The sequence below is a fragment of the Hyperolius riggenbachi genome, chromosome 9 (assembly GCF_040937935.1).
Source record: "Hyperolius riggenbachi isolate aHypRig1 chromosome 9, aHypRig1.pri, whole genome shotgun sequence".
NCBI lineage: Eukaryota > Metazoa > Chordata > Amphibia > Anura > Hyperoliidae > Hyperolius > Hyperolius riggenbachi.
In genome coordinates, this window is record NC_090654.1 from 242,085,889 (window position 1) to 242,100,161 (window position 14,273).

Below are 14,273 nucleotides of genomic sequence, written 5' to 3' on the forward strand. Positions count from 1 at the left end.
CACGGTCCCCTCTCACCTAGCGTTGTCACCACTGTTAGAATCTGCCACGGGAGGCTTCGGAAGTCTTCGAGAGCCCGAGTGCTCCCGAAGACAGGTGGCTCCATACTGTGCATGCGTGAGTGCGCGATAAAGCGCAGTAGCACTGGCGCAGTATGGAGCCACCCGTCTTCAAGAGCACTTAGGCTCCAGAAGACTTCCGAAGCCTCCTGCGGCAGCACAGAGCAGTATTTGACCGATCGGCCACACATCGCAAAATGATGTTCACTTAATCGCGCACATGTATCCAGGTTACAATATCACAGGAGCGATCACTCGTTGCGCAAAGAACTCACAAGTTGCAAGAAAAATTGAAATATCGTGACGTGGGCATGAAGCTTCAGGCCACGTAAATGAATGAGAGCGATACAAGTCTGAGTAAAAAAGGCTTTTACCCCAGGATTGTACATTTGATTATAAATATTTCAAACATCCAATAAACATTACCCGTGCATGTAAGTTAATTGAAATGGCCTTAAAATTAATCTTGACACAAAGGATTTGGAGAAGAGTGGAAACCAAAAAAGAACGTGTGTGATGGAACAAACCTAAACTGCGATTAGGGGTTGAATATTTGCAACCCTTACCTGGGTCATATCAGAATATACTAGGTTGGCTGAAAGGTTAGCCCATGACTATTTGTGCCGCTGCAGTTACATAAGAAAATGCAGTAAGAATGTTTTTTTTTTATTAATGCAGTTTATTTTTTAAAAGTTCTGAAGGTGTGTGCATGCAAGTGCTATAGCATAAACTCTCAATTCACTAACCTTTCAGCTATCCTTGCCATATTCTGATATGACCCTGGTGTGGGTTATATACTTTTGCTTCCTAAAAGTTTTCCAACACTCCACTCCAGGTTTTGAGGTTTGTTTCACTTGTATTTTCTTGTGTCCTCCTGTTCTCCACTGCTCTCCAGCCTTTGAAAATAAACCTCATAGTCTCTACTTTTATCATTTACTGATAGTCAGCAATGATTTTTTAAAGAAGTTAAGTCTACGCTTAAGCAGAGTGTATTAGAGAAAAATGTCTAATTGTTCGATGCTAACTGTGTTGTCTTTCTTTTCCATGTTCAAGTATGCTTCAAGTTCTTCTGGAGGAGAAAGCTCTTGTGAAGAAGGCCGTTCCCGAAGGCCCCCACACTTAAGGCCCTTCCATCCAAGGACGGTAGTGCTTGATCCAGACTTCCCTGGGCTAGGAATCCATAGTGATCCGGACTATTCCTCCAGCAGTGAACAGTCATGTGACACCGTTATTTACGTTGGTCCCAATGGAGCAGTTTTGTCTGATCAGGAATTAACGGACAATGAAGGTCCTCCTGAGTTTGTTCCCATCATACCTTCGCTGCTCAAGAGAAGAAGCAAAGACAACTTAGCAAGCCTCCGGACTGTCGATAACGATCACTTAAAATGCAACACATTTGCAGAGCTTCAAGAGAGACTTGAGTGTATTGATGGTAGTGAGAATCCTGCACGTTTTTTTATTGAAGAACCTGCCTCAGTAACTCTTCCTACAAAAGCCATGGAAAATGTACAACCTATGCCAGTACAGGAGAAGCCCTCACATTCTCCCAAGAAAGTACAAGCCAGTAATGTTTCATCATGTATTTTTACGCAAAATTGTTCAGGGCTGGAAACAAGTGCACCTCATCTCAAGTTTGAACAGTCTCCACAACATGCCAAAGCTGAAAGTACACGTTTGGACTGTGTTTCAAATGGAGATCAGCTGACAATCACAGAAAGGCAGAAGTATCCATTGTCAAGTGCTGGCAAAAGTAAGGAACAACCAAAATCATCTGCTGATCCATCCGTGAGAGAAAAAATCCTCCTTATGAGGAGACCTCTACCCAGTCCTGCACCTCCACCTCCTCAAATGAACTCCCAAGAGAGCCCTGTTATGAGCAGTAGTGTCAGAACGCCTCCTGTTGGCATGAGCAAATTAAGAGGCCAGGATAAGCACAATTTATTAGGCAGCACATTTCCAGTTAACAGTAGCACTCCCAAACAGCCTGGTCCAGTTGAGGTACGTAGAATTTGCTCAGCAGTGAAAGGCAAGGGCTTTGATCGTGATATCTTAAAAACCACAGTGACTGTACAGAAGCCTGTTGAGCTCAATGGAGAAGATGAACTTGTTTTTACCGTTGTAGAAGAGTTGTCCATTGGTAATATTCTTGACAATGGTAGACCTTCCAGTATCATTAGCTTTAACAGTGACTGTTCGTTGCAAGCCCTTGCTTCTGGCTCTAGGCCCGTTAGTATTATCAGCAGTATTAATGATGAGTTTGATGCCTACACATCGCAGATCACCACTGCTGGTGTCAACATTGATATTGTGGTGCCCTTAGCAGAGGATCAATGTGCCGTCAGCAGCCGGCGTTCATCCATTAGCTCGTGGCTGAGCGAAGTCAGTATTTGTACAATTAAAAGCGATGGAGCACAGAGCTATGACACTTTAGTTCCTAACTTAACTCGTAAAAGCAGTGAGATTGTAGATTGTTTGAACCTGGATTCAGAAGACACAAATATTCAGACAGGCCAGAATCTAAAAAATTCCCTTAATGATAGCGGGTTTTGCTTTTCTGAAATGGACAATGATAGTATTGGTTCTGGTCTGTTTTTTATTAGCAACGAGAAGAGCCTTAAAACCTCTGAGCTAACCAAAGCTATGCCAACCGCTTACCAAGCAAATTGTCAGACTAGAGCTCCCCGGGGTACACTGTCGTTTGACACGATCCACTCTAGTCTTCCTCGGAAAAATAAATCTACCTCATCCGCAACACACCCTAGTGCTTTGAATGGCAAGGAAAGCATGTTTGAAGACCCGTGGACAACACGGATGGATAATCCCTCAGAGGGAAGGACTGAAAGTCAGCCACTTTCTTCTAAATCTTCCATTCCTGGTGCAGACAATCAATTTATACTGACTTCAAAACTTGCACAAGCTAGTACACCTAAGGCTCTGAAGTCGCAAACAATGCTGGCATGTTCACAGCGAGTAGTAGATGGCTGCGAAGTGGATCCTAAACCATCCATTAAAAAGGTTGAGCCTCTTACTAAAGTACCCCAGCTTAAGAGAGGTGCCACAACTTTAGGCGTTACAACAACCTACAGCTCTCAAACTGAACATGGAAACAAAGTAGGGTCTGACTCCGTTTTTTGTGATGGTAGTTTAAAGTCATCAGGGACTAAGAAGAATTTGCCTCAAAAAGCTAGTATGCTGCCAAGACCTGGTGGAATTGGACCTCCAGCACCCCCTGTACGGAAGTCAAGTCTAGACAATAAAAATAACCCTTTGCATTCAAATAGCCTTGGTAGATTAGAAGAATGCAGCCGGTCTGCCTTGAATTCAGAAGAGGATTGTGAAACACAAGCCAACAAAACTAGTAGGAATGACCATTCGTTACCTAAAGCTGTATCTAGCTTAAAGAGCAAATCCAATAAATCGGAGTATGTCCAGCGATATGGAAGCCACATGTCTCTAGAAAGATGTGATAGTGTAGCATCCATGAGCTCAAGGAGTAGTGGGATTCGTGATAACAGTGGTGGAGGCAGTATTAACAAAACAAACCGAACTGTGCCAAGGCTTGGCGTTCCCTCTGCCTCTAATATAGTTACCTCACCACCTTCCTGCAATTCCACCACCAAAAACAACCAGGCTAAAAGCTCTCTCACCCAAAAAGCTACAACAAACTTGAGCAAAAATCGCAGCCTTTCAACCAACGGCTCAAAATCGCTTAGTTCTTCAGTGAAATCCTTGAATCAGACTAACATAAAAAGTACTGGCATTCCTCCTAGTGGGAAAGCAGGTTCTCGATCTGTGCAGTGCATCAACAGCAAGCCAGCCAGGGGAACCATTATGGGGACTAAACAAGCCTTGAGGGCTGCCAACAACCGGGTTAACGAGTTGGCTTCTGGCAGTTCTGGGAAGATAGGGCCATTTCGGGGGTCAGCTGACTCTGACAGTGGAAATGATAGCGGTGTTAACCTCAGTGATGAGAAATCACAAACACCTGTTCTTCCCTCACCTTATAGCAAGATCACTGCACCAAGGAGGCCGCAGAGGTACAGCAGTGGCCATGGCAGTGACAATAGCAGTGTTCTGAGTGGTGAATTGCCCCCAGCAATGGGCAGGACAGCCCTCTTTTACCACAGTGGAAGCAGTGGCTACGAGAGTATGATCCGGGATAGTGAGGCCACAGGAAGTGCATCATCAGCCCACGACTCAATGAGTGAGAGTGGAATGTCATCATCTGGACGTATGAGGAGCTTAAAATCCCCAAAGAAAAGAGGTAACTGAACAAATTGTATACATACCTCCTCAGCTGAGGCCTGTGTCTTTAGATAGTATGATTATTTTGTATTTTTCCTGTAGCATGGTGTAAGTATAATGTGTTCTTCTGGAAAATCGGTTGATAGAAATCAGTTGATGGATATATATGCCCACTCTGTTTTGAGATACATAATATTATAAATGATTAATGGACCATAATATCAAAAACAGAAACATTTTAAATACATGTAAACACATACCTATAAGAAGTAATTTTTCCCTCAGATTAAGAAGCACTATCAATTACTTTTCTCCTATGTCACTGCCACTCATAGTATGCAGTAAAAATCTGCCAAATCTCACATGGTGTTGGACTAGTCCATCTTCTCATAGGGTATTCTCAGTATTTCCTTTATTCTTAACAAAAGCACTTCCTGGAAATGATCTATGCAAAGATGTTAGCTGGTCTCAGAACTCATTTGCACACCATGCTGACAGTTGGACTGAGCAACTGCCTTTCAGCAAGTACTTTTGAAAATCAAGAAATCCTTGAGAATCCCCCTTGAGGAGATGGACTAGTCCAAAACTTGCCTGTTTTGTCAAATTTCTACTACCTACTGTAGGTGACAGGAATATAGAAAAAGTAAAGTATAGTGCATTTTACTCTGTGACAAATGTATCTCATGTACATTTGTATTTTGAACTTTATAACTTTTGGTGATATTGGACATTTAAATATAAGCTTAAAGTATTCCCAGACATGTATGGAGCATACTCATGTACTTGACCTTGTCACTTGCTGTTTTTCTGATTTTCCTGCATTATCGGATATTTGAAAGCAGATTTACAAGGAGTGAAAATTGCATACCAGATCCCGATAATGATAGAGATAATGGTCTGGATTAAAACGATAGTGTGCAGATCAATAATGCAATATACTTATGTTATAGATTTAAGCCCGGTTTTAAAAATATAACGATGGCATTTTTAATATTTACCATACATGAATGACTCAAAGCTATCCCGTACTCTGTCTTTGCTGATGTCCTGATAGCAGTCTGCACAGGGATGATAAAAAGGGCAGAGGGACAATTTACAACCAGGGGGAGATCCTAAAGCTATGTACACATGCTAGGTGACATTCAGCTGACGCCACCTCAGGCTAGAATCAAGCATGTAGGGCAGGGATTCTGGAAAGGCCACTATTAACAGCATAAAATCTACTACCACAGATAAAAAAAAAATGTAGCAGAACAGCATTCAAACCGTTAAAACAGTTAAACACAGCTCATTATTCTTCAATGGAAAGCATCCAAAGAGGTGATAACTTTATCTCTTTGTTTGCATTCTTTTTTCTGCTACAAATAGTATACATTCCTAGCTGTGCTGAAAATGAGCGCTCTCTGTTGTAGAAGCAGATAGCTGAGAAGTGATCACTAGATAGATTATAATATATGAATACAGAAGCAATGCAGTAAAATGCAATGGCCGCTTTTAGAGCGGATTAAATGGGAACTTGTAATTTGCAAACAGACAATATTACTTGTGCGCAAATGCAAATATGGTAACTAACTGTATGGGTAATAAAAAGTAGAAAAACTTATTTTTATTGAATGTTATGTCAGAATTGTATCTCACTTTAAAGTTGCATTTATTTTAAAGGCAGCAATAGCACCTTATGCAGCCCTGTTCTTTATTATTAATATAATTATAAAACAACCTGAACATCACTTATAAATGATAAAAACAAGGAAAACCAAGAGCCCCAATAGTGTAACATGTACTGGTGAATGGTTACTAGATAGAGTAAATATTAATACTCACAAACCAGGGTTACCATTAGGCAACCACTGTAAAGGCAGGTGGGGAGATTTTCCTGACCCCACTCAGGAATAAGAAGTCGCTCTCTGTAGATGAGAAAAAAGGGGGTTCAACCCTCCACCCAGGGTGGACTCAATATTATGCATCAGAACAGAGGCGCCAAAAGAATAAAAGGAAGCTAAATGAGCTTAAAAACCAAATTCTTGGTAAATAGAGGAGGTAGTGGTGGACTTACCTCCTCCAAGTAGACACACAACGACTGTAGTAAAGACAGTCAATATATTTTATTTATGAACTCCAAATATGCAACGTGTTTCGCAGGTTTGATCCCGCTTCATCAGGCAAGAACAACGGAGCAATAGCATATGTGGTCAGTAGAGGTACCTGGCTCTTCTACTGACCACATATGCTATTGCTCCGTTCTTATTGCCTGATGAAGCGGGATCAAACCTGCAAAACGCGTTGCATATTTGGAGTTCATAAATAAAATATATTGACTGTCTTTACTACAGTCGTTGTGTGTCTACTTGGAGGAGGTAAGTCCACCACTACCTCCTTTATTTACCAAGAATTTTGTTTTTAAGCTCATTTAGCTTCCTTTTATCCTTTTGGCGCCTCTGTTCTCCTGCATAATCACTTAAAAATTAATGCATAGCGCATTTTAATATATTTGTTACAATTATTGTTCAGCACTAAAAAAATGCATTTTAGGAACACATGAAATATTACTAATGGATGTTTGTGATGAGCCACCTCTGCTGGTCTGACTGGCAAGTTTTGTAAGTAGATAAAAAGCGTCTTGCGTTACTGGTTTCATAAGCAAGCTTTTAGATGCCTGTCTTTGAATGACCTGGAAGTGGAAGGAAATAATGGAATCCTCCTAGAATTCATGGAGTTGGTGGGAAACCAGATGGATTAGTTAAGTTGTTACAACAAAGGGGAAGAGGTGCCCAGGAATGATAAAATTAGGTTAACACTAGCAACACATTTTGTGGGAGGAAGCCCACTTCATCAGGCTAATAAAAGTGCCGCAGTTAGAAAGCCTCAAAGCTCGGAGCACCTCTCTAAGTTAAATGTTGCTAAAGCAGTTGTACTGTTTTTGCAATTTAGCTTGCTGGACTGCTGGTCCACTGTAACTAGAATCAGTGATTTTTGTTTTTGCTTGCACTTTAGCTTTAAACATATTAATAATATCCATTTCCTTTAAAGGACTCCAGCGGCGAAGAATACCACCTACGCTCCCAGAGGTCACCACGACAGGTAGAAAGAACAATGTCACTGGTCAGTGGGTTGATCTTCCTCCCTTACCTGGCACTTTAAAAGAACCATTTGAAATAAAGGTCTACGAGATTGATGATGTGGAGCGATTACAGCGACACCGACACGAGGAGGCAGAGGTCAGTGATCACTCCATGCTGTCAGGATTATCAGGATATTGAGTACATCCTGTCTGTGTCCCAGCATGCTAGTGGGGGGGGGGGGGGGGAATCGAAGAGGTCATTGGTTTATTGGCCGTCTGTTGTGTTGATCCTCTGTCTGAAATACTTTACAAATCAGTGACCTGGAGTAAGTATGTAGATCTGTTGCATTGACTCCACTGGCTACAAGACTGGTTGCAGTGTGAGAGACACTACTGAAGCCAAGCGATCACCATAACAGCCATGCCAATACTCCTCCCAGTCTAGGCCCAGTGCAGGCAACCTTGTTTAATGTTATGTACTTGGGGCTCTATATAGATGGGTGGGTGGCTGATGCTGATCCTGTGCAGCAATACCTTATACTAAGCCCCCTACTAATGCCTAACACTAACCCCTCCTCCTAATACCTTACACTAATTCCTCTACTAATGCACAACACCAACCCCGTACTTATGCCTAACCCTAACCCCTCCTCCTAATACCTTACACTGATTCCTCTACTAATGCCTAACAACATCCCTCTACTAATAACTAACACCAATCCCCCCCCCCCCCCCCCAATTCCTTACACTAATTTCTCTACTAATGCCTCACACCAAAGCCCCCCCCCCCCCCATACCTTACACTAATTCCTCTACTAATGCACAACACCAACCCCGTACTTATGCATAACACTAAACCCCCTCCTATTACCTTACACTGATTCCTCTACTAATGCCTAACATCAACCCCCTACTAATAACTAACACCAATCCCCCCCCCCCAATTCCTTACACTAATTTCTCTACTAATGCCTCACACCAAAGCCCCCCCCCCCCCCCCATACCTTCTAATTCCTCTACTAATGCCTCACACCAACCCCCCCCCCCCCCCATTCCTTACACTAATTCCTCTGCTAATGCATTACACTACCCCCCCTTCTAATGCTTAACACCAACCCCTATCCTAATACTTAACACTAGCCCTCTCCTAATACCTTACACCGGCCCCTCCTAATGCCTAACACTAACCTCCTCTTCCAGTTACCCATTCACCGGAACCTAAACAAACTGATCTGGTAGCTGATCAGCTAGTGAAATCTGGATAAGAAGCGGATAAGTTACTATTTGCAGAACAACCCAAATCACTGCCTCAGCGCCTTATAGCGCAGTGCTATAATACGGTTTATTGCACCGCCTGCCAAAGTTGGTGTCCAATGAAATTATTTTTTTCTCTGTAACCTTTTATACTCCAGTCTGCTCTGTGCGTCTCGTGCTTAAGTAGAGTTCAGGTTCAGAGCTCTTTGGACACCATTTATTGTGCAGATTTCAACTCTCCCCTTCCCGGAATGACTATGCGGCCATGCTGAGCTATACTATGGCCCCAGCAGGCACAATTTTACCGATTTAGAATTCTGCCATAACTGCACAACTGAAATAGTCTACATTCCTACATTAGCTAAGCGGAGGATGGTCAAAGTGGCGCAATCTCATGGATAGCCGGACGTTAGAAGTTGGGTAGCTGAAGTGGTGCTGTAAATGGAGTTTGCCTTGAATGGCTCTGAGACTAGGAAAGAGGCATTGTTAAAAACCGCGACAAATGGTATTTATAAAATCAAACATGGGGGATCGGCTTCTAACCGGCGATCAGGAATTTCCGGGATGATTTCAGGAGCCAGCTGCAATGAGAGTTTCACAGTTGCTGGCTTTGTAATTCATATGTTGGGGTGTACTTAGCAAGGGAGATTAAAATAATTGCTCCGTGCCATTAATTGTGTGGCAAGTGACGGGTGATGTGAGCCGGGAATATCAATGAACGGCGGCTTCGCGCCCGTTTATTACTCTCCTGCACTGGGATCATTAACTCTTTATGCAGATCAGATCAGGTTTTTCAGTTAATGTGCTATTAAATCAGATATTGTTAGATTGATTTTGTTGTAATGAGATCACAGTCCAGCGATTTTCATTTTGTTCCCCAACCATTAAAGGAGAACTCTAAGCAAGACTTAAATCAGACATTTCAGATGAAACCGGGGTTTTGTCTTTTACATTTTCCCTTAAAGCGGAATATAACCCTGCATTTCAACTTTGCTCTAAAACATTATTTACAGCATATTATATCCAACCAGCATTTTTTTTTTTTACTAGACCAGCATTGGAAGGGTTACACACAGAGCTTTAAAGTTCCTGGAGAGAACTGCTCCCCAGCAGCCAAAGTTTAGATATTTAAGCAAAACAAAATTTAACAACTGTGGAATGTGACTCACTCTCTCTGACTGTGCAGGAGCTGGAGGACAGCCAAAGAGTGTGTAACATTCCTCACTTGTTACATTGTGTTTACATAAATGTATCTATCTAAACTTGGCTGCAGGGAGCAGTTCTCTCCACTGAACTTTAAAGCTCTGTGTGTAACCCTTCCAATGCTGGTCTAGTAAAAAATGCTGGTTGCATATAATATGCTGTAAATAATGTTTTAGAGCAAAGTTGAAATGCAGGGTTATATTCCGCTTTAATGTCACTGATTTTTCAGGGCACTTGACCTCTTCTTTAACCTCCCTGCCGTTATAAAAAATTGCTGCGCACGGCAGGGAGGGTGTTTTTTGGCATTATTTTTTTTTTTTAGCATGTAGCTAGCCTAGCGCTAGCTACATGCTTCCCCCCTCCCTGCGGCGTCCCCCCAAATGCGCCGATCGCCGCCGGCGCATATACCCATCCGGAAATCCCGTTCTGAACGGGATTTCCAGGAGGGCTTCGCCATGGCGACGGGCGCGATGACGTCACCGACGTCATCGACGTCGTGACGTCAGAGGGAGTCCCGAACCACCCCTCGACGCTGCCTGGCACTGATTGGCCAGGCAGCGCACGGGTCTCGGGGGGGGCACCCTCTGATGCGGCGGGTTGCGGCGAATCGGCACGGAGCGGCGGCGATCGTAAGTTACACGCAGCTAGCAAAGTGCTAGCTGCGTGTAACAAAAAAAATAAATTATGCAAATCGGCCCAGCAGCTGAGCTCGGGATAACCGGCAGGGAGGTTAAAGAGGAACTGTAGCGAAAATAATATAATAAATAAAATCGCTAGTTGTTTACAATATTCATTTAAAGATTATTTAGTCAGTGTTTGCCCATTGTAAAATATTTCCTCTCCTTGATTTACGTTCTGTAATCACAGACGGCCACATCTTTAGTATTGCCAGGTGATCTGTATGGAATGTTCAATACTGAGAGTTCTATGCACAGAGGGAGATACAACTTGCTTGGCAGTTGGAAAAAGCCATTCTTTCCCACAATGCAATGAGGTTCACAGACAGCAAACTGTCAGGACCACGATCATGACATCACACTGTGGGAGGGGTTTCACCACAATATCAATCATACAGACTCCTCTGATGATATATTTGAGAAAAGGTAAAGATTTCTCGTGGGTATCAGCTACTGACTGGGATGAAGTTCAATTCTTGGTTTAAGTTCCTCTTAATATGTTGCATGAGCCTCTCTGACAGATGTCATACAGTGGTGATTCCTTTGCTAGGCAGTCAGACATTATTAGCAAGGGATTTTGCCAGCATGCAGCTACATCATAGCTAATAGCATTGATTTCTATCACTACAGAGCAGAACAATTTGTCTCTCTATCTGCAGCAGAAATGCTGAGGACACTTAACAGCCAGAAAGGGAACAACTAATGACTCTGATTGCTGGAAATGGAGCAGAGCTGTAATTTATTATTATAATTTACGATGTGGCTGTAGTCCGGTGATTCCTCAGTAGGGATGTTTTAGCCGTGTTGATTCACCAGAGAATCCAACATCTGACACTGACCTAGTATCAGAAAAGCCTCTAAATTCATATGAGCAGAAAAGGCAATGCTCTACTAGCTAGAAAGGCCCAATCTATTCCTATTTCTCACCGTTTTGGTTTCCAGGGCTACCATCACTTTGCCCTGTACGTAATTCTGCAGGATATCCTCTTCCAGTGATGTTCATCCATCCTGATCCTTTCGGTCACAGCTCTACCAAGTGTGAAACAGCCCTGTTAATGCTGCCCCGCCTCTTATCAGGGCCTAAGAACTTAGGTCAGGTCTGATGGCCATCTTGGAAGAGGCCACCGGTAGATTTTCACTGCTGTTACTCTGTTGCTAGGTGACCAAGCTAGGTGAAACAGCCCTGTTGCTAGATGAAACAGCCCTGTTAATGCTGCCCCGCCTCTTATCAGGGCCTAAGAACTTAGAAGGTTGCTGTCTGATGGCCATCTTGGAAGAGTTCGCTGGTAGATCTTCACTGCAGTGACACTGTTGCTAGGTGATAAAGCTAGGTGAAACAGCCCTGTTGCTAAGTGAAACAGCCCTTTTAATGCTGTTCCACATCTTATCAAGGCCTAAGAACTTAGAGGGTCAGATCTGATGGCATTCTTGTAAGAGGTCACAGGTAGATCTTCACTACAGTGACACTGTTGCTAGGGGCCAAAGCTAGATGAGACAGCCCTGCTGTTAGGTGAAACGGCACTATTAATGTTGCTCCGCCTCTTATCAGGTCCTAAGGATGTAGAGGGTGGGGTCTGATGACATTCTTGGAAGAGGTCACAGGTAGATCTTCACTACAGTGACACTGTTGCTAGGGGACAAAGCTAGGTGAGACAGCCCTGTTGTTAGGTGAAACTGCACTATTAATGTTGCTTCGCCTCTTATTAAGGCCTAAGAACGTAGAGGGTCGGGTCTGATGGCCATCTTGGAAGTGGACACAGGTGGATTTTCACTGCTGTGATACTATTGCTAGCTGACAAAAGACCAGAGATGAAAGAAACTGGGCAACATCGCACCCAACCGATTGAGCTCTAGTCTTGTTGAGGGGTCCCAGCGGGAAACCTGATGGACTAACAGCCGCTCCCTGCTCATGGCAATTTGGTTACTACCACTAATTTTCAAGAAATAGGGCCCCAGCGGGAACAAATATCCACGCCAGTAACCAAATAGATTTAGTAAAGTTGCACGAGCGGAGGCGGAAACTGAAGCAAGCAGCATGCCCAAAGGCCGTGGGCAAGACTCCTGTTGTTCAATTTTAGACTTAGGGCGCTTTACTCCCGATGGTTGGGTTCAAGCGGTACTTGCAATTACCGTACAATGGGATCGCAGGCTGAATCACGCCGAAATGCAGCAAATCATGCGCTCAATCGCCGTGCATGAATGGAAACTGCAGACAGTTCAGTCTGCTGTCCTTGCGACCGCGATTCCATAAGCACGCATGAAAGTGCGCTATATGGAAACGAGCCCTAAGTGTTTCCTGCAGGGTCCCTTATTTCTTACAAATTGGACAACTCTAGCAGGGAATGGCCATTGATCTGAGATTTCCTGCTGGGCCCTTTGAACTAGAATAGCGCTACAAATTGTTTCTTATTGTGTTGCATATTTTGCTAGCCATTCCCCTTGTGTTGAGATAACTATCTTTTGTATCGTTGTTTGGGGGGGGGGGGGGGTTGCTGCTATAATAGTTTTTCTTTCTTGTATATGCTGCAGTTTATTTTGGACTAATGTGTCTTTTTGTTTTATTTCAGCCATTCCAAGATATGGAAAAGGTAAGAATCAAAGTTGCACAATTCAAGCTATTGGAGGAGTACTGTATTCAGTTCTGTTTTGGGCTTTTATGCATTTTAGAGATATTTCACCTTAAAGTGAACCCGAGGTGACCATAAACTGATGAGATAAACAATTGTATTTATTCTCCGCCTCCTAAAAATGACTTTAGATATCCATTGGTTTTATTTTATATTTAAACATTCACAAAGTAGATTGATTGTTTTGTTGTCTCTGCAAAATATGTTTTGCCCTCTTCATACACCTGTTTATCTCATCATGTCACATGTCGCCTTGGGTACACTTTAATTCCATTGCTTTTCATGGTTATTTAGCTCCCATACAGAGTAATCAAGACCAGCTGAATGTCTTCTGTTTGTTTCACACACGCAAACGTTTTCTTACCTCTAATTAGTTATTGGGAAAAATCACAGTTCATTGCTATCCCTGGTTTTATTAACACAGTGGAAAGAAAAAGAGGCAACAGGCAAGTTGTAAGTCGAATTGGTACAGTACAAACACATTTTAATCTAATCCTGCTCAGGTACATATCAACACAGCTGGCGATTCTGAGCCAAGACACAGAGAATGGGGTAAAGTAATCTTACACATTCCCAGAGACCCCCCTTTACAGTGGGGTAAAACTCTGACATAACATTCAATAAAAAAGTGTATTCCTAATTTTTATTACCCATGCAGTAATCATATTTGCTTTTGTGCACAAGTAATATTGCCTGTCTACAAATTACAAATTCCCAAAGTAAAGTTTATCTGCTATGAAAGCAGCCATTGCATTTTATTGCATAGCTGCTGTATTTAAATATTAACATCTATCTAGTGACCACTTCTCAGCTGCACACGTACTGGAAACCGAGAGCTCAGTTTCAGCATGCTGCTAATGTTTACTAAGGCCTGGTTCACATCAGCGTTTTTTTCCAGAACGTAAGCGGAACGTATACTGTACAAATGGAACGGATGTGAATGGATCCAATGTTAACCTATGGATCCATTCACATGTGTCCGTTGGTATGAGTACGTACCGTACGCTACGGCCCCCAGATCCAAAAAATACCGCAGGCCCTAGTTTTCCGGACCGTTCTGCCTAGCGAAACGGATCCGGAAAAAAATACTGCAGCATTGCGGGCAATAGGAAACGGAACGTTTCTTCACACTAGTGAAGAAACTGACCT

General features: G+C 42.9%; 1 protein-coding gene across 3 annotated transcripts in view; it reads left to right on the forward strand.

Annotated features, from left to right (window-relative positions):
* KIF26A (kinesin family member 26A) overlaps nt 1-14,273 on the forward strand; it is a 244,091-nt gene that overhangs the window by 219,355 nt on the left and 10,463 nt on the right. For all 3 annotated transcript variants that reach the window (XM_068254227.1, XM_068254229.1, XM_068254228.1), the window contains exons 12-14: nt 1,111-4,321; nt 7,333-7,520; nt 13,065-13,085. In XM_068254227.1, the coding sequence (XP_068110328.1) occupies nt 1,111-4,321; nt 7,333-7,520; nt 13,065-13,085 (3,420 nt within the window). The remainder of the gene's footprint in view (nt 1-1,110; nt 4,322-7,332; nt 7,521-13,064; nt 13,086-14,273) is intronic.